This window comes from Alosa alosa, chromosome 10, assembly GCF_017589495.1.
Source record: "Alosa alosa isolate M-15738 ecotype Scorff River chromosome 10, AALO_Geno_1.1, whole genome shotgun sequence".
Lineage (NCBI taxonomy): Eukaryota > Metazoa > Chordata > Actinopteri > Clupeiformes > Clupeidae > Alosa > Alosa alosa.
Window position 1 is genome coordinate 24,867,728 of NC_063198.1, and position 25,490 is coordinate 24,893,217.

Here is a 25,490-nt window from a genome sequence, read left to right on the forward strand (position 1 = left end):
TCAGCTTTTTCTTAAGACCTGAGTTGGAGATGTATGCTACTTTTGATAAAAAAAATAACCGAACTCTCCTTTTCACTGCCTGAAATTACGCGAGATTTGAGAACAGGTTGCGAGAGCACAGATGGATTGTGACGCTAGGCACGACGCACGACGGGTCGGAACAAACCTGCATCGGGAAAAATCCTTATGAGTTGATCCCACACTGACAGTCCGCAGATTTTACCCTCGCCCTTGTGTTTGCACGACTTCGTATTTGGACAGACTTGCACGACTGCATTGATTTGATGCACAGAAGCACATTTTAACCACCGGGCCTGCTTTCGTACTCGCCTTGTAGTTTGTATTTAATTTTGGAAGACTTCCGACCAGCAATCAAAGGAGAACAGAAGTTTCTACGCGGTTGTTTGTTGCCGTGGTGGGTCGTGCGACTTGGCAGGAATGTCCCAGAAGGATAGACCCACTTTCTACCGACAGGAGCTTAACAAAACAATATGGGAAGTCCCGGAGCGGTACCAGAACCTGTCGCCTGTAGGCTCGGGGGCTTACGGATCAGTGTGGTAAATGCATTTCCTTTTCTTCTGCAGAACTCAATTGCATAACTAGCTATTGCCATAGTTGGCTCTCACTCTCACGATGGCTCATCATTGCACGCATTGAAATTCCACTGTTGCCCAATGATATAAATCTGTAGCCGAGTAGCGTACTTTGATTGAGCCTACTACGCTTGTTTACTTAGCTTAATAGTTTCTTGTTTTCGGGTGCATTAGGCTTTTCAGCTATCTGTTTTGTGAGAGTCGTGCCTCAACTGTGTTCGACTGCAGTTAACATGTCTCCTCTGTAGTAGTAGCCATACCCTGCCTACGTGCATCTAAACACCGTTCCCAAATGATATTGAAGACTGAACACAGCCTATTTCTAGATTCAAGCCCCACTGGACATCTCTCAGCAATGTCTGCTGTCTTGGTAGCCACGCATGCCTTTATTTATTCGGATTTGTGTGGCGGATTATCATTTCTTTTGTGTTGATAAGGCACACATGTAGATGTTAGGATATTATGCCCCTGTATGCTAATGGTTGGATTAAATATGGCTCTAACATTAACAGAAAGGAAATCGGAGAATCATGGAAACGGATGGTCAGGCACAGCATCTTTTGCGGTGTATGGTATTCATTAGTTTTCTGTCTATGAAAGCTTTGTGAGTGTAAACTGAGATGACGGCATGTCTGAACTAGTCATCTTAAACTGAGAATAACAACGTGTTGTTGGCTGACAGTGGCCACTGTTTGTCGCCGTTTAGGTCAAGGTTGCTCGCTCATTTCACTCGGAGCTAAAGTGGTTTCCTTCGAAGGGGTGTTAACTGGGAAGTCCCGCTATTGTGAAATGTGTTGTACAAAAATCGTAGTGCATACAAGAACCATAGTTGGATCTGGGCAGCGATGTAGACGTTGATTCCTTTGTGTGAACACTAAATAGCCTACATTAGCCTACTCGTGAATTGTCGATATTGTTGCTCTACAATGCTTTATAGAGGGTGCATTATAGTATGCATGTCCGTTATTCTAGTATCCTCCCTGTCTCGTACCTTTTGAGCTCCGATGCGGAATGACTGTGGCCTGGTTGCAAGTGTGCCATGTGCATGTGCATGCTGTTGGCTACCTCAGCTTTGACTACGGGGCTCGGGATGATGTCACCCACTGTCTGCTGTGATAATAACTCCATGGCTGTGAGTCATACTTCCAATATTAGGAGGTCTTCTCGCGGATGACAAGGTTGGTCATGCGCACCAAGCCCTATGACGAAATACTCAGCAAGAGGTCATCCGACGTCGGGACAATTTCTACACAATTCTATTATCTTGTATGTAAAATCAACCCGTTTCCCTTTCTTTCCTTCCGCCATAATCAGCGTTAAGTAACATGACCATGCAGGTGTCCTTCGCAGACCTCTCCTGTGCCCTATTATGTCCCACACTTGAACTCACCGCTCGGTCTAAACTATTACTGCACACAGATTTATTACGCCGCACACACTTGTCTGCCCTGCCGTTGTGTCCGCCCTCCCCACCTCAGCTCAACTCATGTATCAGCTCAGCAGCAACAACGTTCGAGTTCATGTCCCGTCCGTGAGGGGGCAGAGGGAAGGGAGTGTGTGGGTGGGCCGGGTCTTGTGGCCATAGTATCTCTCTCTCTCTCTCTCCAGTTGCTTGGAGGAGCAGAGTCCACATCAAGGGCACTGTGGCCCGGTTCAGAGGAATCTGGTGTGCAGGAGACTCCGCCAGCTGCCTGGCGTGACTGTGAGGCCACAGTGCCGCTCTTGTGTCTGATGTTTCCTGGACAGCAGCGTTAAATCAGAGGCCATTCCTTCAAAGGGCTGAGCACTTGGAAGGAGCCAGACTGGGACAGAAAGAGAGAGGGGTGGGGGGTAAATATAGAGCAGCCTGTTTGTTTCCAATGCGTCTGCTGTGGTGGAAAATAAAGGGCCCCAGTTTAGGCTCTGACGTTTGTCTTCTCGCTCACTGGCTTGCTGTGGTTCTGTGGCACCCAGAGAGAGGGAACGTGAGTCGTCACTCAAAGCCAGAGAGGGCGTCAGACAACACGGAACATGCTGGAACAGCTTGGGGCATTCCTTACCAAACAGACGCTCCGCTCCACTCTGCCCTGCTCTCAGCTGGTGTCATCAGCCGAGAGAAATCAGACCGGTCAATCTGCACGCAGCTGCAACTCAAGCGCTGTTTGGTCTCTCTGGGGTCTGATGTCACCTCTCTCAGTGACTACAACTAAAAGCAAAGAATGTGAAATATTTGTCCATGTAGTGTACATGAGGAAATGCCAAAGAATGTGAAATGTTTTTCCCGGTGATGTAGGCCTACTATACACGAGGAAGGAATATTGACTACAACTCAAACAAAAGAATGTGAAATGTTTTTCCCAGTGATGTAGGCCTACTATACACGAGGAAGGAATATTCTTAAATGCCTCACATAGCTTGTATTGGAACTGCTGCTATAGGAGTCTCAGTGCCTTTTAGCTGAATTGTCTAAGTTGGGTACCAGCAGTGGACACCTCATGGGGGTCATATTCAGGTCTATTATTTAATGCCAGCTCTCGATGGCGAAATCTCTGAATGTCAGATCCCTACCTCAGACCTGTGTGGACCACTCAAATCTCTAATAAAGTGGATATAACCACTACTACTTTTATTTTATGCCCAGTTTTTGTCATAAAGCAAGAAAAAAATTGGGATAATGTCCCTGTGGACCATCACATCCCCAGCCTGCATCATTGCATGAGAAAGCAGAACAGGAAACACTGATGAGAAATGACCTTTGTAATATTTAGAACATCTACTCTGGGTGAGGAAATCCAGCATTGATTTAACATATCTGATATTAAAGAGATATTCTTCAAACCGCACCTTAGCAGTAGATTTTGTTATGCTGATTCAGTGGGTAGCACCTTCACCTTAATCTCTCCAAACCTGAGTTTCTGGTATGAGGTAATATAGCTACTCTCCAACAAATCAGCATCCAGCTTAGTTCATATTCACCAACTCCAGCTAAAACAGCATGTGACTTGATGTAACTTCATGTTGATTGTATTGATTTAATGTTAATGTAGTAGAATGTAGAATCAACGATCTAAAGTACCACATTCTTTTAGAATGTTCAGAACTCCCCTGCTGAAAGGGTCTGTGATCCTGCTCATTGACTGATTGCACACCATCTCTCTTCATCCCTCTGCCTGATAGAACTGCTAGAACTCCACTTAGAACAGTTCTCATTGCATGGGGCCCTAATCTGGCTGTTTTCCTGCTCTGGTCACACCATCTCATCTTTATATCTCATCTTTGCTAAATAAGTAAATGTGTCATGTAAACGCTGTTGTGCATCTGTCATCAGACACACCCATCCGCTCCGCTGGTCAGATGTTGTTGTCTTGGCCTAGAGGGCAGATTTGCACGGCTGTCCCCTTGGGGCCCTGAGTCACTCTGTGACCTGTCTGATGCGCAAATCATTCTCTGGTAGCCTACCTCAAAAGTCCCCACTCCGTTGCACAATCCAATCTGTTCTGCTCTCTCGTGGAAAAATCCTGTGCGGTAAACATCACTGATACTCTCCAGCTGCCCTCGCTGGCTTTGTGCCGTTGGTACGCTGCCTGCTGTTGATCGGACACGTGGGCGGCGGAACACGGCTTTATTTTATCCGTTATTTTGATGTCTCCTTCTGGGTGATGCACCCAATAGGAAGAACAAACAAGCTTTTATGCAAACAGGTCTTTATCAGTGGACACTGGAGAGTTTGGCTGGTGTCCAGGAATCTGGAGCCTGGTTTGTCAGATGTCTGTCTGAAATTGAAGCATGCATTTGTAGCATGCATTTGAATATGTGAAAAAATAGAATTGGTATGGAACTCCCCTTTGACCAGTGTCCAAAAGACTGTTGATTACAATTTTTGAGTCATATAAAAAAACTCAAGGTGCAGTTTCGCTGAGGGTTTTTCCAGATATGCAAATATGAGGCAAACATGCTTCAGCAGGCTTTTAGGATGTTGTGTAATCATGTTGTGTTTAGGTGTTTGATCAGGTTATGCCACACGTCCTGTTGTCCTGTCCTGCAGATGTACAGTCGTCTCCGCGTAGGACTGTAGAGAGCTAATGTTGCATATAACATTGCCTGCCTCAATCTGTGAGGCCTGCGTAGTGACGTCCTGCGAAGGCTTACTACTCGCACAAGTTTGACCACAGTCACAGTGGCTGCCATGGTAACTAGGGCATCTATTGTTCCCCAGGGAGAGGAGAAGAGGGGTGTGAGGTTTCGGAAAACGCTCAGCGCCAACTCGAGTGGTGTCCTCTTTCTCCCCTGTCTTTGGAGAAGCAGTGAAGGCTAACTAATAGCACATGTCTGGACTGGGAGCAACACCGATGGTGTTCTCATATAGCAGTCTACTAACAACCACATGTCTGGTGTACTGCTGGAGAAGTACTCTCCTGACACATCTTATCTCTGTGATATTCCACAGTGTTTCAGCACTCTGATGTACAGCACTGTGAAGTGTTGATAGATAGTTGTAGAAGTGGACTGGGCTGGACTGCATTTGGAGAGCCTTTCTGCCCGCCCGCCCACGCAGTGCGTAGGCCCAGGCAGTGCGCCCTACAGGTGTGGCCGAGGCGCTGTTAGACTGCCACTGATCCCTCTATAGACACAATAGAGCTGGACGGCCGTTGAGAGCATGTCTAAAAAAGGCAGACACCTGAACACTGTCTGCAGGTTTCAGTATCATTTTGGCTGCGAGACAATGCAGAGTCTATTACAGTAAGTGTTACAGTGCAGTGCAGGGGTACACACACACACACACACACACACACACAGCCCTTAATCCTTGCAGAAGCCGTGCAGTCCCCTCATTTGGGATCTGCCGTTGGCATCTGGTCTGTTCTGCTTTGTCCCTTTGCAGTTGGCAGTCGTAGAGGTATGTGTGTGTGTGTGTGTGTGTGCGCGTGCATGCCGCAGCACCTGACGGACGTTCAAAAATGCCCTGGAAAATACAGTAGCTTCTTTTGTGTGCCCAACACACACACACACACACACACACACACACACACACACACACACACAGGGGTAAAAATGTGTGCACACAGAAGTAGAAAATACCCCTCTGATCCGGGCTGCAGCTGGGAATCTCCTGTGATCTTCCTGACATTCTTTGGGAACTTAGTGGAATTTGGAGTTTCTCTTGTTTACTCCTAAGGCCAAAACAATTTAAATATAGGTCAAAGGGTGACCACCATGGCCAAAGCAGGAAGCAGGAACAAAGCAGGAGCGCAACGTTTGATGCCAGCGCAGTGCCTCTCAGCTCCAGGGTGCTCAGAATCGGATACTATCGTGTGTGTGTGTGCGTGTGTTCAGAATCGGATACTATCACTCCGGCTAATTCATGTCCCTGAGATTGTTCTGTGCAGACACCCGGCTGTTTCTGAAACTTTTTGATTGTTTTTCACAACGATAGACATTTCCGTCATTTATTGTCTTCTCATGTTATCATGTGCCCAAGTCGATATTAAACGCATGCAAATGGAGCAGAGCTGATACAGACAGGGCCCTTTTAGATTGACTTGTCTGGCTTTTATGGTCATTAAGGCTGCTGCTCCATGGTATTGTTGTTTTGTATTATCACTTGCAGAAAACAACAGTAAATTGTTGTGTGTGTGTGTGTGTGTGTGTGTGTGTGTGTGTGTGTGTGTGTGCGTGTGTGTTCAACAGCTCCGCCTATGATGTGAAGATAGGGCTGAAGGTGGCGGTAAAGAAGCTGTCCAGACCATTCCAGTCCATCATCCACGCCAAGCGGACGTACCGCGAGCTGCGCCTACTCAAGCACATGAAGCACGAGAATGTGAGTACCCAACACACACACACACACCTGAGTTAAGAACACACAGACACACACACACACACACACACACACCTGCCATGACCTGAGTTAAGAAAACACACACACACACACACACATGCACACAAAATCACCTGAGTACACACACATGGCAGTATACAATAAGAAGTGTGGAGGCACTATCTCCAAATGTCAGTGCAACTCAGATGATGCACAGGTGCGACCTCTGCTGCAGTTCCACATCTCTCTGTGCCCTCAGCTCTACTGCCCTGTAAACTCTCGTCTTTATATCTCAATAATGTCAATAGCGTTTCTTGCAGCGTCATCTAGCCTGTCGTATCAGTAGGAAGTGGTTCTCTCCAAGGCTGCAGGCAGTATGTCACAGTGCCGCCCCACCCACCCACCCACACACACACACACACACACATTTCACACTCTGGCAGAGGAGCTGAGTAGGGGGGAGCCCTTGGAGAATTTTAGTTCCTGTTTTTGTTTTCATTACGAGCTGGTTTCCTTGGCGATCACTCTTGAAGGCACTTGTCACGTCTGCTCACTTGTCACGTCTGCTCACTTGAAAGCGTTGAAGGGCACCGGCGTGCTGGGGAGACATCCACTGATTTCTCCCTGTGTGCTGCAGTGTGTGTGTGTGTGTGTAGGAGTGCGTTTCTGACTCCACAACACACTCTCGCTGTGTTATGCAACACAGCGGCCCACGGAGGCCCTCCTCCTCCGAAAATGGGAATTCACAAAAGACTCGCGTTGGCCTCTCACTTCCTGAGTGCTCAAACCCACTGCAGAGTGGCATTAGCTAACAGAATAAAGGGCACAATCCACACAGAAAGGTGTGAGTTGATGCACAAGTCACTGTTGAATAGGAATGTGTGTGTGTGTTTTGTCTGTGTGTGGTGTGTGTGTTTGTTTCTATGCGTGTGTATGTTTTGTGTGTTGAATAGGAATGTGTGTGTGTGTCCGTGGTTTGTCTGTGTGTGTGTGTGTGTGTGTGTGTGTGTGTGTGTGTGTATGTGGTTTGGTGTGTGTATTTGTTCCTGTGTGCCTGAGTAGGTAGGTGTGTGTGTGTGTCCTGAAGAAATGGGACTCATTTGTCTGCTGTTGTCAGGTGACTTCTCTCCCTCTCATAGCTCCTGCTTCTTTGTTTTTTGTCAAGAGCTGGCCAATCACAGCAGCCTGCACTCCTGAGCCAGCCAATCACATCAGCCTGTGCCCCCTGCCTGGGCGTATGCCAGCAGGGGGTGTCTGTGCCACCTACTCCATCCCTCGAGGGCATGGTGGGCATGAAGGCTGCTATAGCTCCCATAACCATGCCTACACACACACACACACACACACACACACACACACACACACACACACACAAAGACACATGCTCAAAGACACTCACAAATTTACAGAAAATTTTGCTGTGTGTTGATGCTGTTGTGTGCTGAACTCTGTTGGTGACTCCACAGTGAGAGTGAACACACACGGATGTTCTCTGACCGACATTCACCGTGTGTGTGCGTGTGTGTGTACACATGCCACCTCAGTCAGGAGCTGAGACACACTGTGATTCACTGTTGAGGGCTGCAGATCAATGTGTTACCAGCGAGGGATTTCCCGTGTGTGTCATGGGATTAGTAAATGCCCGTTGATCTGCCAGACTGACTTGGACACACAGCTGACTCTGGATGAATGTAATGTAGCCTCCATCTGTTGTGGATTCTCTTGTGTGTGTTTACCTTTTTAGAGGGTTATCTCACACCCTACCAGAGCTGGTGGTCTGTGTTAAATTGTGCTAGTTGTGGACATTACCATGGACATTGTTCTCAACTGACATGTGACAGAAACTCATGCTATTCACTGACTCTGGCGTGTACACTTCTTGGCCTTAGAAAATGTAAGATGGAATAATACTATGATTATTGTTGCAGACAGACAGATGCATTATCAATCCACTGGGAAATATTATACTATTATAGTTGTATTTGTACTGTTTGATCTTTGACCCTTCGACGTGTGTTTGTGTGTGTGTGTGTGTGTGTGTGTGTTTCAGGTGATCGGCCTCTTGGATGTGTTCAGCCCCCATGTCACTCTGAAGGAGTTTAACGACGTGTGAGTAAACATGTTTTTTTCTCCCCCAAAACTAATGAAATCCCTGGCCTCTGCAACAGACCACATGCATGCTAACGTTGCGCTAACTAGCTTTGTGTTCTGTTGCAGAGAGACTGTGTGTGCTGGCTAACGCTAGCAAGCTCTCTGCACAGGGTTTGAAGATCGTTGTGGGCAGAGGCTGTCTGTAGCAAGTCAATGTTAAAAGTTCTGGGTGGAGGGGGTGTATGTTAGCCAACATTATCCAGCCCTATTTCCTGGGAAGGCTGAGTTTTTGATTTTCACTATACTGTACACTCATGTGTGATGTAATATGCAGTAATAGGTCAAAGGTCAGCTGTTGTGGCTAAAGCTTATTAAAGCTAACTAGCAGTTTGTCTTCTTTCTGGAGTGCTTGATGTGGAGAGTACGAGGGAAGCTTGCTGTGCAGGCGGAGGAGGTAGAGCTGTCCTGCTTTGGGTAGCCGGAGGATGAGTCATGGGCCGGGTGGGTGGGGGAAGTGGGCGTGGCCCAGGAGACTGTGCCAGCAGCGATAGCTGCTAGCTTTGTGAAACTCAGCCAGGCTGACTAACTACAGGTCGAACCACCTCTGCTTCAACTGCAGCTCTCTCTTCCTATTTCCTCTCCTCTCATCTTCTCCCTCTTTCTTTCTTTCTCCCTCTCTTTTCTCTGTCTGTCTCTCTATTCTTTACCTCCTTATTGTCTTGGTTTGTCAGGTGCTTGTCTACATGCTCACCAGCTCACGTGTTGTCAGTCGTTTTCATGCAGTAAAAGACAAGGAAACAGTAGTTAATCAATAGTTATTGATCTTTTGAAGGTTAAATAATTCAGTTATGGGACAGACTGCAGATGTTCTTGACCGTTCTGTCCTGAGCTTGTGTCAGAAGCGGACCGGTGCAGACGCAGCACGTGCATGCACTGTCTCCATGGCAACAAAACAGCCGCCCTCCCGTGCCTGCGCCCCTCCTGAACAATACACAGAGCAGCAGAGAGGCCACTGACAAGATGATCACATGCTCACTAAAACACACTCCTTTGCACACACACTCTCATATGCACACACACACACACACACACACACACACACACTGTCTCCCATGCTCTCCCAAAACACACTCAGTTGCACACTTTCTCTCACACACACACACTCATATGCACACGCAAACATACACAGTCACTCTCTCTCTCTCACACACACACACTAATACTCTCATATGCACGCAAAAAAACACACTCTCATATGCACACACAAACACACTCTCTCTCTCTCACACACACTCTCATATGCACATACAAACACACTCTCTCTCACACACACTCACACTCTCATATGCATACACAAAGACACCCAGTTGCACACAGCCTTTCACTCTCTCATTCTCTCTCTCTCACACACACACACACACACACACACACACGTCAACACACTGACGGGTGGTGGATGACTGGTCACCTGAGTGGGAGTGTGTTCTTTAGCTGCTCTTGATCAAATGCACGTCTGTTTCCCCTTTAGCGCTCCAGCAGAGACAGGAAGTCTCTGCCCAGGCCACACACAGGCCAGTGGGACAGGCTCCCTACGGTCAGAGAGAGGGAGAGAGAGGGAGAGAGGGAGAGAGAGGGAGGGAGAGGGAGGGAGGGAGAGGGAGGGGAGAGGGAGGGAGAGAGGGAGGGAGGGAGGGGAGGGAGGGAGGGGGAAGGAGTGAGACAGAGAGGGAGAGATGGATGAAGAGGAGGAGAATGAGGGAGAAGAGAGAGGGAGGGTGAGGCAGGAGGTTTGAGGGAACAAGAGCTCCTCTGTCATGGGGTTTAGCTGCCCAGCTCCCCTTGGTGGGGTGCTTCCCTGGCCATGGAAATATGAAAGACACACACACACACACACACACACACACACACACACACACACACACACACACACACACACACACACACACACACACACACACTCATAGTTTTGATTTCAGAAGGGTTGGTTTAATGTTGGTTTGGTAGGACACACAGCTGCTCTTACTGGTTTCACTTTCACTTCCCCTGTCTCACCCGCCCCCCATCTCTCCCTCTCTCTCTTTCCCTCTATCCCTCTCTTTCTTTTTTTCTCTCTTTCTCCTCTCTCTCTCTCACCCTCTCTCTTTCCATCCCTCCTTGCTCACTCTCCTCTGTTTCCATTCCTGCCTTCTCATTCACTCTTGTTTCCAGCTCAATCATCCTCTCTCTTCTCTGTCAATTGCCCCCTTTCTTTCTTTCCTTGTTTGCTTGTTTCTTTCTTTCTTCCTCTTGTTTTGTCACTGTAGTCTCTTCTTTTCTCATTTCACTTCTTCTCTTTGTGTCTTTGTGCTTTCTCTCTCTCTCTCTCTCCCTTCCCTCTCTCCCACTCACTCCGTGTCCTCATTTTTAGAAGATGCATGACCACAGCAGCTAAGAATATGGCCTATATACACACACACACACACACACACACACACACACACACACACACACACACACACACACACACACACACACACACACACACACACACTCTCATATGCATACACATGTTGGGAGGGGGAGGCGATCAGCATGAGTGAGTGTGAGGGTAAGTGAGATTTTTTTCCGGTGTGAGTAAGTGTGTGTGGGCGGAAGAGCAAACATTCCCAATGTTTCCCACCCTTCATTTGGAGAGGTGTGTGTGTGTGTGTGTGTGTGTGTGTGTGGAGACAAAAAATACTGGCAAAGTCTTTGCTCAGTCTCAGCCAACAAAGGGAGCATGCAAATATGGAGACGGAATTGTTTTGTTTATCCTGAAGCGTTGAGTGCTCTACATGGCACAACCTGTAAAAGTATGTGAGCCATGTCGACCCGTCGCCTTGTCAAATGACTCCTCCAAAAGTATTTAGATCTTGTTTTTCCTGCTTGCCATTTGGATCCAAACTAAAGCATTTATGTGTGAGTGTGCATTGGGCCGTAGTGTTGCAGTGCAGTTGGCTCACAGGAGACCCAGTCCACTCTAGCCCAGCAGGCCAGAATCCTTCCCCAGCAAGAGGAGCCTTTGCCAGGCAGCCCTGAGCTCTCTCTCCCCACCCCTCCCCCTCCTCTTTCCCCACCCAGGGGCCCTGCTGCCCAGCACATTCATCTGGTCATGGGCAGGGCTGGGCAGGGTCCACCACACCATAGGCTGCACTAGCTGTCAGTCACATAAGATGGCTCCACCCCTGCACCAGGCCCAGTGTGTGCATGCACGCGTGCGTCCACATTCCATGATTGCATGGTTGGGTTGCGTTCCTTTCCAGACAGATGGCGTGAATGAAAGAGAGGTTTTGAATTGGGCCGGGCAGGAAGCAGACGCCGAGAGAGAGAGAGAGACAGCATGTGCAGGTTTGGACTGGTGGACGACAGGACCTCAGAGATGAGGAAGCCATTAGATATACCGTCAGAGACTTTCTAATGAGGATAGATAGATAGATACTTTATTGATCCCCAGGGGAAATTCAAGAAGGAGACAGCACTCCAAGAATCCTCCATAGAAATGCATGGGGTTAGTTCATAACGCCAATATGGCTGTAGTCTACACATAAATCCCACCCCTTCCTGTATGCCACCCCATTCACTTGAATAGGAATAACTGCCCAAAGTGTGTTACCAAGATGGCCCATAAGGACTTTGGTACCGCTGTATCAGATCCATCACATCATATTGTGTATTCGTTCCATCCACTCACTAAACCAGTTGATTCTAATTAGCACAGCTCTTCAGCCAGGTAGATGAGCTGCTTGGTGGAACTTGCCTGTTTTAATGGCACAGCACAGGTAGAATTGCCCATTAAATGGTTTTACGGTCCTGAGGTTTTTTGAATTTTGAATTTGCCCTTGGGGATCAATAAAGTATCTATCTATCTATCTATCTATCTAGGTCAGGGCTGGCCACTGCGTTTATTCAAGGCAGTTGGCCAGTCTCTGCAGGTCCACTATTCATGTCTTGCTGAGTTGTGCTAGAACGTGCTGTTGATGTTGATGTTGATGATGCTGATGTTGTTGCTGTGACGTCGCTGTGACACCTGTCTGTTGCCATGGCAGGTACCTGGTGACGCACCTGATGGGCGCCGATCTCAACAACATCGTCAAGTGCCAGAAGCTGACGGACGACCATGTGCAGTTCCTCATCTACCAGATTCTCCGCGGGTTAAAGGTCAGTGCAGCAGGATTATTATGGGATGAATGCGTCCCTGGAGACGCTTGACGCCGTTTCATTTATAATGTTATGATGGGAGCTCTTGTAATGACTGCCATATCGATCCACTCTTCATTTTCTAACATGCTTGTTTGTCTCTCTTTCTCTCTATCTCTCTCTACAGTACATCCACTCTGCAGACATCATCCACAGAGTAAGTGATTGAAATGTGAAACCTTATTCCCTGAGGCCTTAATCTAGATACCAGCTCAGCTCTGTGCTAGGGACCACACACATATGGGCTGCATCCAGGACACATCCAGACCATAATATCCAGGACAAATCCAGACCATAATATCCAGGACACATCCAGACCATAATATCCTGGACACATCCATACCATAACATTCAGAACACATCCATACCATAACATTCAGAACACATCCAGACCATAATATTCAGAACACATCTAGACCATAATATCCAGACCATAATATCCAGGAAACACAGACCATAATATCCAGGACATATCTAGACCATAGTATCTTGGACACATCCAGACCATAGTATCTTGGACACATCCAGAACATAATATCCAGGACACATCCAGATCATAATATTCACGGCAGCTTTCTTGGTGTGCCCGAGAGCCCCTGCATGTAAACAGCCCTGTGCGGCAGACAACTCTATAGCCTCAGGGGTGGGGGTGGTTTAGGGTGCTGCCAGGGGCATTAGTGAGGTAGATTAGACCATTGGGTGCAGTGGCTGTTGTGGGGGAAGTATGGCAGATTAGACTGGGGTAGGGTGGGATTGAGGGTGTTGTTGGGGCATTAGCGAGGTAGATTAGAGCCATGGGGGGGGAGGTTTATGAGGGCAGGGAGGGTATGGTGTGGAGGCAGAGGGCAGAGAGAGCTGGCTGGGTGGAGATGTGGGTGGAGATGTGGGTGCTCTGGTAAACAAGCAGCGCTCCATCAGGGTCGTTATCAGGCATGGAGCTCTGCTCACCATGAGCACTTTATGACCCGCACTAATGAGAGCAGAGAAACCAGAGGACCATAACACTAAAACACCTCTCCCGCTCTCTCGCTCTCTCTCTCCCTCCCTCTCTCCCGCTCTCTCACTCTCGCTCTCGCTCATCTTTCTCTTTCGTTTATGTTCTCATCTGTCTTTCTGTTCATCTTTTACTCCCCCTTACTCTACATCTCTATCCATCCCTTGACCCCCTCCTCTCTCTCTCTCTTTCTCTCCCTCTTCTCCCTCTCTCCCTCCCTCCCCCATCTCTCTGTAGGACCTGAAGCCTAGTAACCTGGCAGTAAACGAGGACTGTGAGTTGAAGGTAAGTGAGCAAAGACATTAATCCCAAATCAAACAAAACACACATGTACGCATGTACCACACACACATGCACACACGTACACATCTTCTCACACTCGTGAACTGACTGAGGCAGTATGTACACATACACACACACACACACATATATATTTGCATATATACATACGCATACATAATACACACACTCAAATATCCTGTCACACACATGAAAAAACAGGTAACACATACACACTAACTCTTACTCTTACACTCTTTGTGAACAGCAGAGGTGTTTTTAGTCCTTGAACAGAGATCGTGAACGTTTAAATGTTTGCGGCAAACATGTTTTCTCTGAGCAGTCAAATTTGAATAATTTTGTGTAAACAACATCTCTCCTCACGTCTCTGTAGATTCTGGACTTTGGTCTGGCGCGACACACGGACGATGAGATGACCGGCTACGTGGCAACGCGCTGGTACCGGGCGCCAGAGATCATGCTCAACTGGATGCACTACAACATGACAGGTAGGCACAGGTCACTGCCATATGACCAGCAGGAACATTACAGCCGACTACAGGTCAATTTCACTGCCCACTGCAATATGACCAGTAGGGACATTACAGTATTGTCGGCTCTAGATCACCTACTCACTACAACATGACCGGTAGAAACACTATTGTTGACTGTAGGTCACCTACACTGCTTGCCCGGTGCCCTCCATGTTGAAATGGCCAGTGTGGGGTGAGAATGATAAGAGGAAAAGTCCCATTGCACCTGGCGCGCACTGCGCCGTGGTGTGTTTTTCTAACATGTTCTTAGATGAGTGCCAGCTGGGGACAGTTTGAGTGAGTATACACACACACACACACACACACATACACAGATGGACACACACACCCAGGCACGCACGCGTTCACACACACAGACACACACAGCTGTACAGTATATGCGGGCCCTCCGACATGTTCTTGGATAAGGTCAAGCAGGGGACAGTCTGAGTGAGTGAGTGTTGGATAACGGGCTCGGTGACTGACAGTCCAAACATTGGTCAAGTCAGGCCGTATAAGAGTTGACAATGCAGTAATACATTATTGAGGAACAAGGAGTCGATAGGGCGGCAAACAGTTAGTCCTACACGGGAAAGACAAGAAAAACAGTGATCAAATTAAGTCAAGTAATAAAGTAAAATGGGATCAATAAATAAAGTTGTAAACAAATAGTAATAATAATAATAATCTGACGCCAGCACCAAATCATTGCTGGAGGATCACCTTAAAAACACCTATATCCAGCCTTCTTTAAAGTGTTGCAGATAAATCCAGCCTTCTTTAAAGTGTTGCAGATAAATCCAGCCTTCTTTAAAGTGTTGCAGATGTTCAGCATGGTCAGTTCAAATCTAAGGATTGTGAAAGGAAAACTACAGCCAACCATGTCTGGAAGATTGTGCTAATTAACTGAAGTGAGTAGGAGAGGATTAAGTGTGTTTGTGTGTGTGTTTTGCAGTTGACATCTGGTCGGTGGGTTGCATCATGGCGGAGCTGCTGACTGGACGAACCCTCTTCCCTGGAACAGACCGTATCCTTCACGCTGCATCTGTTTTCTCTGTGCTGTACTTTGTTTACTCTGTTTTGTTTCCGTTGTTCGTTTTGTTGTCGTCTGAGTGAAAGTAGTGGGTTTGACAGCCCCCTGGTGTGAGCGTCCATGTGCAGCAGTAGGTCTGAATGGCGGCTAGTCTCCGTCATCGCTGTTCCCATATAAGGAGAAGCGGCCGGCCAGCTCTGATCGCAGAACAGGAGCGGATCGTTTGCAAGGCACATAGCAGCCAAAGCAAAAATACAATTAGAAGACGGGGCTCTATTTTCTTTCATTTTTTTCCGAATGTCCACAGTCCATAATCCATCTGTGCCGCTGTCACATGTGGTGTTGCCCATTCCATTGTCCAGAGGAAGTGCATTGTTACTGCATGCGCTCCGTGAACATTCTGCTTCAGTTGCATGTTCAATGGAGCACAGCTGTTCTAAATGATCAGAATCTCCACACAGCTGGTATCATATAAGGCATAAGAAAGGAATCTGATTCCCCGCCTAGCTCTTGCTATCAGATAAAAGCGGAAGCAATTCATCCGAATCTACTCATTGTTTGTTTAAATGTGTTGCACATAGCCTAGAAATCTAGATGCACCCTAGCGGCGGCAAATTAATTTGCTCAGCCTGTACGTCTAGTATCAAACCATAGGGATTTCTATTGGCTGACGCCGTGGACTTCATCCAATCACAGCGCTCTATTTTGTTAGAGAGTCTTAAGGCGGGCTTAACAGGATAACGACAGTCCTGTGACGGTGAACAACAAGGAAGGTGGCTATGGCTAACGAAGAGCGGTTGTTTGAATCGGCGTTGGCGTCAACTTTGGAGGAGTTGGACTTGTGCTTTTCTTTGAAAGTTGAGCAACACAATGCACTTAAGTAATTCCTTTCGAAGAAGGATGTATTTGCCGTTTTGCCGACCGGATACGGATATGGTCGTAGCGCTGGCCTATTGCATGCCTAGGCAGTTTGAAAGACAATTCTCTGCCCGCCCCTTGGATTAAGCGAGGTAAATGGTTCGATTCCAGACTATACATTTCAATGATATAGGATGGGCCGCCAGGCTATGTTGCACATACATTGTGGTCAAAAGTCCATCCCACCATCAGTGTCTGGGGTGAGGTTGTGTAGAGTGCAGGGCAGAGGATATCAAGTGACCATGTGGAGGACTCACTGCAGTCCCAGCTGGCACATGGGCGCCGTCACACACTGGCCCAACTTTAACCTGGATTGCCTCACTGCTGCCCTCTAGGGGTCAGAGGCTGTACTCGCACAGTGCACAGGCAGGCAGGCCGGCCGGTCAGCTGGCCGGTCCTGTTCACCGGCGGCTCCATAGAGAATGACTCGACAGTCTTCTTGGAGTCAGTGTGACTCACTGGGTTAACTGCCTCTGTGGCAGAATGAACTTCACTCACACAAACCTTGCCTGTGGCACTGGTAAACAGGCCCCACTCACACTCTCACACACACATAAGCACCCTTCATACAGAAGCTTTGTTTTTGTTATTGTTGGGAGTTGGTGAGAGCACTATCAGTACTATCACTCTCTTATAAACACTCAGAGGACGGTCTGACCCACAGTTCCAGGAAAGTGTTATATTGATAACATCAGCTGGAGTCTGCCCTCATTCCCTCCCTTAACAGCCACTCTCTGCCTGCTCTCTGTTTATCTGGTGACGTACGTGTGTGTGTAAGAGAGAGAGAGAGACACACAGACACACACACACACACACACTCACACTATCATGATCAGGTAACAGCACACAACTCTGTACAATAACAGTTTGTAGTTTTGCGTGTGAAACCAGCCGTCTGCTGCCATGACCTTTACGGAGACAAACAAAGTCATTCTATCCGTTCTGTCTACGAGCGCAGTGTGTGTGTGGAACGGTGTGTGTGGAACGGTGTGTCTCGCCCATCCATTCACCACATGCATAATGGGGGTGGGCAGGGCAAGAAGCCAACGCCTGCCAAACCAAAAATATTTACGCAGCATGCAAGGATTGCAGAACCGTCAGACATGTGCAAAGCGTTCTATTAGCGGCTTTGATGGCACGCAGGTATTCAGAGAATGTCTACAGCCCTCCTTACACTGAAAGACTTCAAAAGACAAGTAATCGAGTTTTTAAGATTTATGATTTTGCAACGACTAGGGATCTTGCAGGGTCACTGATTACAAGACTGCAACTAGATTCCTTTTACTTATTTTCCATCGTGCACTAGATATCAACAGGAACTCAAACAATAGCCTACTCATATCAATGTCATATTTTCGTGTTCTGCAGCGTTGTTTAATGTGTGACATCCCTAACCGATATAAGAAACAAAATAACAAATGATCATATTCATGGGTTTCATCACATCCCTTGCCACAGATGTATAAAATCAAGCACTTAGATTATGAATGCAGACTGCTTGGTGCTTGATTAATACACCTGTGATAAGGGACCTGATGAAACCCAGGAATAGGCTACAGCTATCGCCTATTTTGCCACTTCCTGTTTGGTGTTGGAGTGAGCTCACTATTGATTTTTACACTGTTCACGTCACTATTTGCATGAGCCACGACTAAAAGACTTGCGATAATATCAACCATGTTTGATATTGTCGTAACAGCAAAACTAGAAAAAGACTGACTCTGACTGACTTAAAACCGCTAAGATTGGCACCTTACACTAAACAATCTAGTTGACGGAAGCGCACCACGACTCCAGTACATGATTTCTGTCCGACTTTGGAAATTTAGTCGCCGACTGTGAAATCACACGAAAATCGTAGAATGTAAGGCCGGCTTTAGTTGAGGGAAGAGATTCGAGAAGAGGAAGAAGAGAGAGCCAGAATGCCTACGGTTTTCCCTGTGGACAAATACTTCCCAGTTTGTTGCATTTGGTTTTGGGATGTTTAGTTGTGTGATGTTTTGCTATCAAATGAATAACTGTTGTGTGTCCAGTTCTGTCGTGGGCCATTAGAAGGGTCCTCTGCTTGGCATGGCTGTGGTACTGGTCCACTGCTTGGCAAAGAGTGTGTGCTGGAAGGCTCGGCACAGCAGTCGCATGCCACATGTCCAGGCTCCTGCCTGTCTGCATCATGTCTCAATAGCGCCCTCTAGTGTCAACTCTCAGCATGTCACTGCTCTTCATCTTAAACCACAGTCATGCCTCAGAGCTGCTCATCCTGAAATGGATCCGCCTGAGATCTGGTCTAGAGTGAACTTGTTATCTGATGTCACCCACGCATGCCTGTTGTCCCATTTTCCTCACTAACACTAATGGCCTATGCAGATTACACGATTTCAGCCCGATTTCGCTATGATTTTGTCGTAGCCGACACATTTTCAGTGTTCGAATATGAAGGGTTGGGAACGACGCCGAAGGAGGAATGCGTCTTGTAATGTGACATATTCAATGATCAGCGATTTATCGTCTGCGATGTTCCACAATTCCACGACCAAAAGTCTAGCATGTTAGAATTTTTGAGGAATCTCCTCAAATCTCCGCAACGAGTAGTCTACGATAGGCTACATGATTTTGTAATGTGGTCAAACTCCCGACCAGGACTCACACAAGAATTTATGGTTCTTCGATCGCCTAGTCTGACATGGTCAATCATAAAAGACCATTGTGGAAGACAAATCGTGTTATCTGCACAATATAAGACCACACCACTAGGTGAGATCTGATCTGGCCTCTTCTCCTGCACCACCCTGCTCCACCCATGCCCTCCTCGTCCTCTGGACCTGGCACACACCCGTACCCTAACTGTCCACTGCTTCAGCTGAGAAGCCGCGTCACACCGTGTGTGTGTCTGTGCATGTGTTCAGGGGAATCTGCCTTGCCTGGAAGATACATGTGGCTGAGCCGGGGGTAAGCGTTCACACTAAAAATCAACACAGATGTAGCCCTGGTCAAATGCAGGGTACGATTTGCTGTCCTCAAATACCCTGGGTGGAGTTTTGACCCTCTGACGGTCCTGGGGAGCCTCCATGCAGCCTTGAGTTTTCCTTTATGTGGTCTGGAAGATATTGACCAGCTGAAGCTTATCATGATGCTGGTGAGGACGCCTTGCTCAGAACTCTTGATGAAAATCTCTTCAGAGTCTGTGAGTGCATGAGACCTGCTTGTGTTTGAGCTGACCAGAGCAGAGCCTGCGTGTGTGTGTGTGTGTGTGTGTGTGTCTGCCCGGACACTACTGCCTGCCCTCTGTCTCACTCTTTGTCTCTCGCTCTCTTCCTCTCTCTGTGTCACTCTGCATCTCTACCTCTTTCTCCCTCTCTCTCTTTCCCTTTCCCTCTCTCTGTCTGTCCATCTCAGGCATGTTGTAATTACTCCTCCTTTCATCTTGTGTAATTATATGAGTGTGCTGTCCTGGAAAAAGTTCTGATGTGTGCACTGGATACATGACTGATGGGGCAAGCGGCTTTCTGACCTCTGAGTGGAGTGAAGCTTTCTCTGATCTTAACTGCTTTCTCATGTAGGCCTCACAAGCCTGTGTGTGTAGTATGCAACACTGCATGTGTGTGTGTGTGTGTGTTTATGTGTGTTTAAGCTCCAATTTCTGCCCTCCATTCTCTCCTCCCCCACACCCCACCCCTCTCTGTTGCCATGGAGACCAATGAGGAGGTGTGTGGTGATGGGACAGTAGAGGTGCTGTGTGTGTGTGTTTGTTTGTTTGTTTGTTCGTGTGTTGTTTGGCCCTTGACTGTGCGTAAGATATAAACCAGCTTCAGCAGATAATGAGGCTGACGGGAACTCCGCCTGCCTCCCTTATAAGCAGGATGCCCAGTCATGAGGTGAGAACCGCCCCCATGACCTCCAGATGACCTTCAAACAACCTACGGATGACCTTTCAGATGACGTGGCTGTATAGGTTGAAGCCATCGGTAGTAAAACTGCATAGCGCCCCCAAAAGCAGAGCACATTTCCATTTTGTCCCCTGTGGGGAAAACGAGAAATTAGACATTTAAAAGTCCAGTCTAGTCCAGTTTGACACCCAGTGAAAGATGCCTAGGAAATAAGTTCTCTGACCTGCTCACCTGACCATCAGTTTGCTGTCCTCCACCTTAAGGTAATATCCACAGGCGGTTTGTGTGAATGGTTCTGATCCACTACCCCCTGAACCCATGACCTCTGCCCTGACCTCTCCCATAGCCTCTGCCCTGTCGGTGAGATGCTCACACAGGTTGACTAATGCAGCCGTGTGCAATGGTAGTCCTAAAACAGTGGCCACGGGACCAACTGAACAGGTCCTGGGTACGAGCACACTTTGAAAGGACTGAGGAGAGAAGCTGTAGCTGTAGAAGAGAGATAGCTGACGCCGGACTTCATTTCAAGTGAATCAGTCCCATTCAATAATAATAATTACCTCCTGTCCTGTCCTGTCTGTGCTGCTTACCTGATCGCTTTGACCTCTGACCTCTCGCCTGACTGCTGTGGTCACGTGGTCACTGTTTGGCCCGTGAGTTATAATCAGCACTGTTGCCTGCTCCGAGCACAAGCTGCCTCCCACTCCTGTCTGGCTGTGTGATCCTGATGAGGAGTCTATCATGCAGTGCTGCATGGAGAGGATAAGGAGGTGTCTGTGTGTGTGGACTTCAGCAGAGTAATGGTGTTTTTGTCTTTTGAATGCAGGCGAGAAACTACATCAACTCACTCCCCCAAATGCCAAAAAGGAACTTTGCAGACGTGTTCATTGGGGCAAACCCAACAGGTAGGTGATTTAAAAGCAGTATGAGCATGAGTTCTTATGCAGAGAATTAGACACTGGGTGGGATTACATGGACTCTTTTATTCTGATTAGAACATTGATTGAATGAAGAATGTATATATATATAAGAGAGAGAGAGAGATAGAGAGAGTAGAGAGAGGAGAGAGAGAGAGAGAGAGAGAGAGAGAGAGAGAGAGAGAGAGAGAGAGAGAGAGAGAGAGAGAGAGAGAGAGAGAGAGAGAGAAGAGAGAGAGAGAGAGAGAGAGAGAGAGAGAGGGGAGAGAGGGGAAGGAGAAAGGGAGAGGAAGAGTATGAGAGAGAGAGAGAGAGAGAGAGAGAGAGAGAGAGAGAGAGAGAGAGAGAGAGAGAGCGTGCAAACACACACATAGTTCTGTTGAGCTTTAAGTGTGTGTGTGTGTGTAAACCTCTGTGTTTGGATCTCTCCACACACACAGCCGTCGACCTGCTGGAGAAGATGCTGGTGCTGGACACGGATAAGCGGATCACGGCGTCTGAGGCCCTGGCCCACCCGTACTTCGCCCAGTACCACGACCCGGACGACGAGCCTGAGGCAGAGCCGTATGACCAGAGCTTTGAGAGCCGCGAGCTGGAGATTGACGAGTGGAAACGTGAGTGTGTCACACACACACACACACTCACACAGACCTGCTGGCATTGCAGAAGTGCCAGTGCTAAAGTAGTCTCTGAACTGGAAATTAAATGTTACGAGAATATTTATGGGTTCTGTAAGCAAAATCTTAACAGGTAAAAAATGTGTTATTAATGTAGCTTTTGTCCATGCGTTGAGTGAGCTTACTATGAGGTGATCAGAGTGACAGGTGATTTGTGCATATGATGGACAATGCCCCCTGCAGGGCTGACGTTTGAGGAATTGGTCAGCTTTGTCCCTCCGCCCCTCGACGAAGACGAGATGGAGTCGTGAGGGAGGGAGAGACGTGACGTCATGCGTGGTCCAGTTCCCTCTCGCCGGCCGCAGAGGACACTGCCCCCCACTGGACCAATCTCCCCACCCCCCCCCCCTCTCCCCCAACAGGAACACAAACAGGAAATGGATGATCTCAAAGTGCCTGTAGCTGAATCGTCAGCTGTGGGTCCCTCCGTAGGTCAAAGGTCAAACAAGGCAATATCTTCGGCTCCTCCCCTTACCTGTTATGAAATGTGGGTTTGAAAACAAACCTCAAAATAGAAACCGCTTCGATCGATATACTGACGCACGGAGGACGCAGAAGACATCTAACGTGAATGCTTTTTCTGAATTAGCAAATACACGGACAGCCATGACAATACAGAACTCGGGAAGGAAATTTTGACATGCAAAGCAAATAAGCAGATGCTATTTGTTGTGCACAGTGTATAGCCTATGCCTGCATAGGTTGGGGTATGAGTTCTCCCAAAAAGAGACTTTTGGAAGCAGCGCTTAAGAATTTTCTCCAGGTTTTCTAGTTTTCCGTCTTCAGTCAGAGCAGAGCTGTGTCTGCCGTCTACTTGCATGTTCCAGTGTTCGAGCCGTGTAAATAAATACCTTAGCAAGCACTCGTGTAAATAAGTTATGACAGACGGCCATCGTTACCAGTCACTCTGCCAAGGAACGTCTCTCCTGCCTCTAGCCTCTCACCGCTCCGACACACACACACACACACGCACACACACACTCTCTTTTGCCCAGTTTGTGTCTTTCTATGACCTCAGTTCTAAAAGAATGTCGGCTCAAATGCCCGCCAGTCAATCAATTTCACAATCAAGAATGTCATCTTTTTATTTGGAATTTGGAGAATGTAGACCATTTCCAGTTTTACTCTAGCAAATTTTAAACATAGCCTGACCATGAGCTGGCTGCTGTCTGTAGTCCAGCCACCCCGCTCTATATCCGTGCTCTAGAACAGGAATGACCTAAGAGAGCCGCATGAGTTGATGATACGAAAGCTACTGACCTTACAGCAGGTGAGCTTAGTCCAGGTTCCGCATGAGTTGATATACAAAAGCTAGTGGCCTTACAGCTGCTGAGTTTAGTCCAGATTCCATTTGACATGATCTACATATCTAATCCTCTGCTGGGGAGAAGCTGTCTGTCCCTCTTAGTTTAACCTCCTCTCAGTGTCCCAGAAGTCTCCAGGTGAATGTGCGTCCCAGTCCACTGGCTAAAGCAAGGCCGCTCTGTCCTCTCCACTCTTCCTGCTCCCTTTCTCTGCAACTTCTTTATTTGTTTTGTTGAATGAAAAGAACGGAGAATATGCAGTTGCATAGGTTGCCCTCTCGACCTATAGGAACTTCTAATCCTGATTTAGAATGGCAAAGTGATTCTTTTTAAAATGTTAATTATTTTATTCTATTTTATTTCATATTTCTGTTTTTGTGTAATCCACATGTTGTTCCGTTTGAAGAAAAGTGTGTGATACCGTTTGTATATTTAGACGAATGGATTTTGTTCCACTGTAGAAACAGCTGTCAGCATGTGTATGAGCCAGTGATCAGACATCTGTGGGGGCCCTCCAACAGAAGCACTCAATACCAGCAGAATCCCCCGTTCCAGATCACCTCAGCCCACAGCAGGTTCCCCACATCCCCTCGTTCTGCACAACAAACACCCCCACACCAGGACTGCCCCCCATAAACACCCCCACACCAGGACTGCCCCCCACTCCAGGACTGCCCCCAACAAACACCCCCACACCAGGACTGCCCCCCACAAACAACCCCCTCTTTTTACATGTGTTTAAGTTTATTCCCAAATGTGGATTCCTCATGGACTGGTATTACGTTGAACCTCTGAGAAGCAATATCGGTATGGAGCTTGGCTCGTTCTCCCTCTGTCCCTCTCTCTCTCTCTGTCCCTCCCTCTTTCTTTCTTTCTCCTCTTTCTCTCTCTTTTTCTCTCTCTCTCTCTCTCTGAGTGTGTGGAATTGTTTTACTGTTTATGGGCACAAGTTTACAGGGCTCCAAAGGGTTCGTATTGAAATTGACGTCACATAATTGGAAGACCTGTCCACATCGTATTTATTACATGGTGAGACAAGCCAGGTCTGCCATATATTAATGTGATATATATATATACAGTGATTCTTTTCTTTTTGTTGCAAAATGAAAGAGCGTCTTGTCCTTGTCTTGTTGTTTTGTGCCCTGTGCACACAAACAATTCTCAGTCTACCAACAACACAGGTAACGCAAAACCACTGCATAAAATTAATAAATAAAGGCAATTATTTTTCAGAATCGTTGTCTTCTCATAAAACATGTTTTGTTTGTCTGTCATTCTGTTTCTAGTCCTTCTGGGGTGTATGATGTGAAAACACAGGTATGCACATGCATTCAGTGCAGCACAGCTGAAAAATGAAACAGCTCTTAGTGTTCGCCCATGACATCCCATAATTTTGGAGAGTACATAGCAGGGCTTTTGTCCAGATTCAGAAGTCATCTCTGGTTCACTCTCCTCTCTTTAGTTCACCCCAGTAGTTTCCAATGGACTTCAGATCAGGGAACCATGGCAGAATGTTGATTTTGTGTTCAGTAAACACTTTTTGTGTTGATTGTGATATCTGTTTTGGAACATTGACCTGCTGGATAATCCAATCATGACCCACTTTTAGTGTCTCTGCTGAGGCGGTCAGATTTTGATTTAAAATGTCCAGGCATTTCAGTTTTAGATTCCATCACCTAATGGGTTTCCCAGGGCTTTTGGAATACAGCTGCATCTTAAAAAAATTAGAATATCATGGAAAAGTTTCCCATAATTTATTTTAAAAAGTGAAACTAAGTGAACGTAAAAACCAGCCCCAGAACCACACAGACTCTCTCCACCATACTTATCACTGGGCATCTTTAGTTAGTCACATGTAATGTACTTACATCATAAGTTTGCTAGGCTTTGCATTTAGTGCCCATCTAAGCAGCTTTACTAGACTGGAGATCACTAATTAGACCAGTGCAGTCGCCTGGAGATTGGACACCATACCTGAGCCTGGAATGACACTACAATTACAGAGCAAACCTGTACATCTTTTACAATTATATGATTTTACAGTTATGTGATCAAGTCATAAACAGGGGTGTAGAACAATATCCTGGGCCCTACGCATAGGCAGTCCTGATGGGGCCCCCATGTCCCACCCTCATCCATATATTCCAGACTTTTTAAGGGCCCTTCCTCCCCTTGGGGCCCTAGTAATCAGTACTGGTTTTACCCTCAGTCCAACACCCCTGGTTGTAGCTGCTATTTAATGAACCCCATGAAGGCTC

General features: G+C 47.2%; 1 protein-coding gene across 3 annotated transcripts; it reads left to right on the plus strand.

Annotated features, from left to right (window-relative positions):
* Window positions 1–69: 69 nt before the first annotated feature.
* Window positions 70–24,467, plus strand: mapk14b (mitogen-activated protein kinase 14b). Of its 3 annotated transcripts, none has more exons than XM_048254807.1 (12): window positions 70–557; window positions 6,261–6,390; window positions 8,438–8,496; window positions 12,543–12,654; window positions 12,821–12,850; window positions 13,925–13,972; window positions 14,361–14,475; window positions 15,455–15,526; window positions 19,552–19,631; window positions 21,161–21,239; window positions 21,692–21,865; window positions 22,112–24,467. In XM_048254807.1, the coding sequence occupies exons 1-12, from the start codon at window positions 439–441 to the stop codon at window positions 22,177–22,179; spliced, it is 1,086 nt and encodes a 361-aa protein (XP_048110764.1). In that variant the 5' UTR covers window positions 70–438; the 3' UTR covers window positions 22,180–24,467. The 3 variants fall into 3 exon arrangements, with proteins under 3 accessions (XP_048110764.1, XP_048110765.1, XP_048110763.1); XM_048254808.1 differs by having other exon boundaries at window positions 75–557; window positions 19,552–19,583; XM_048254806.1 differs by lacking the exon at window positions 19,552–19,631 and adding an exon at window positions 20,243–20,322 and having other exon boundaries at window positions 83–557.
* Window positions 24,468–25,490: the final 1,023 nt, after the last annotated feature.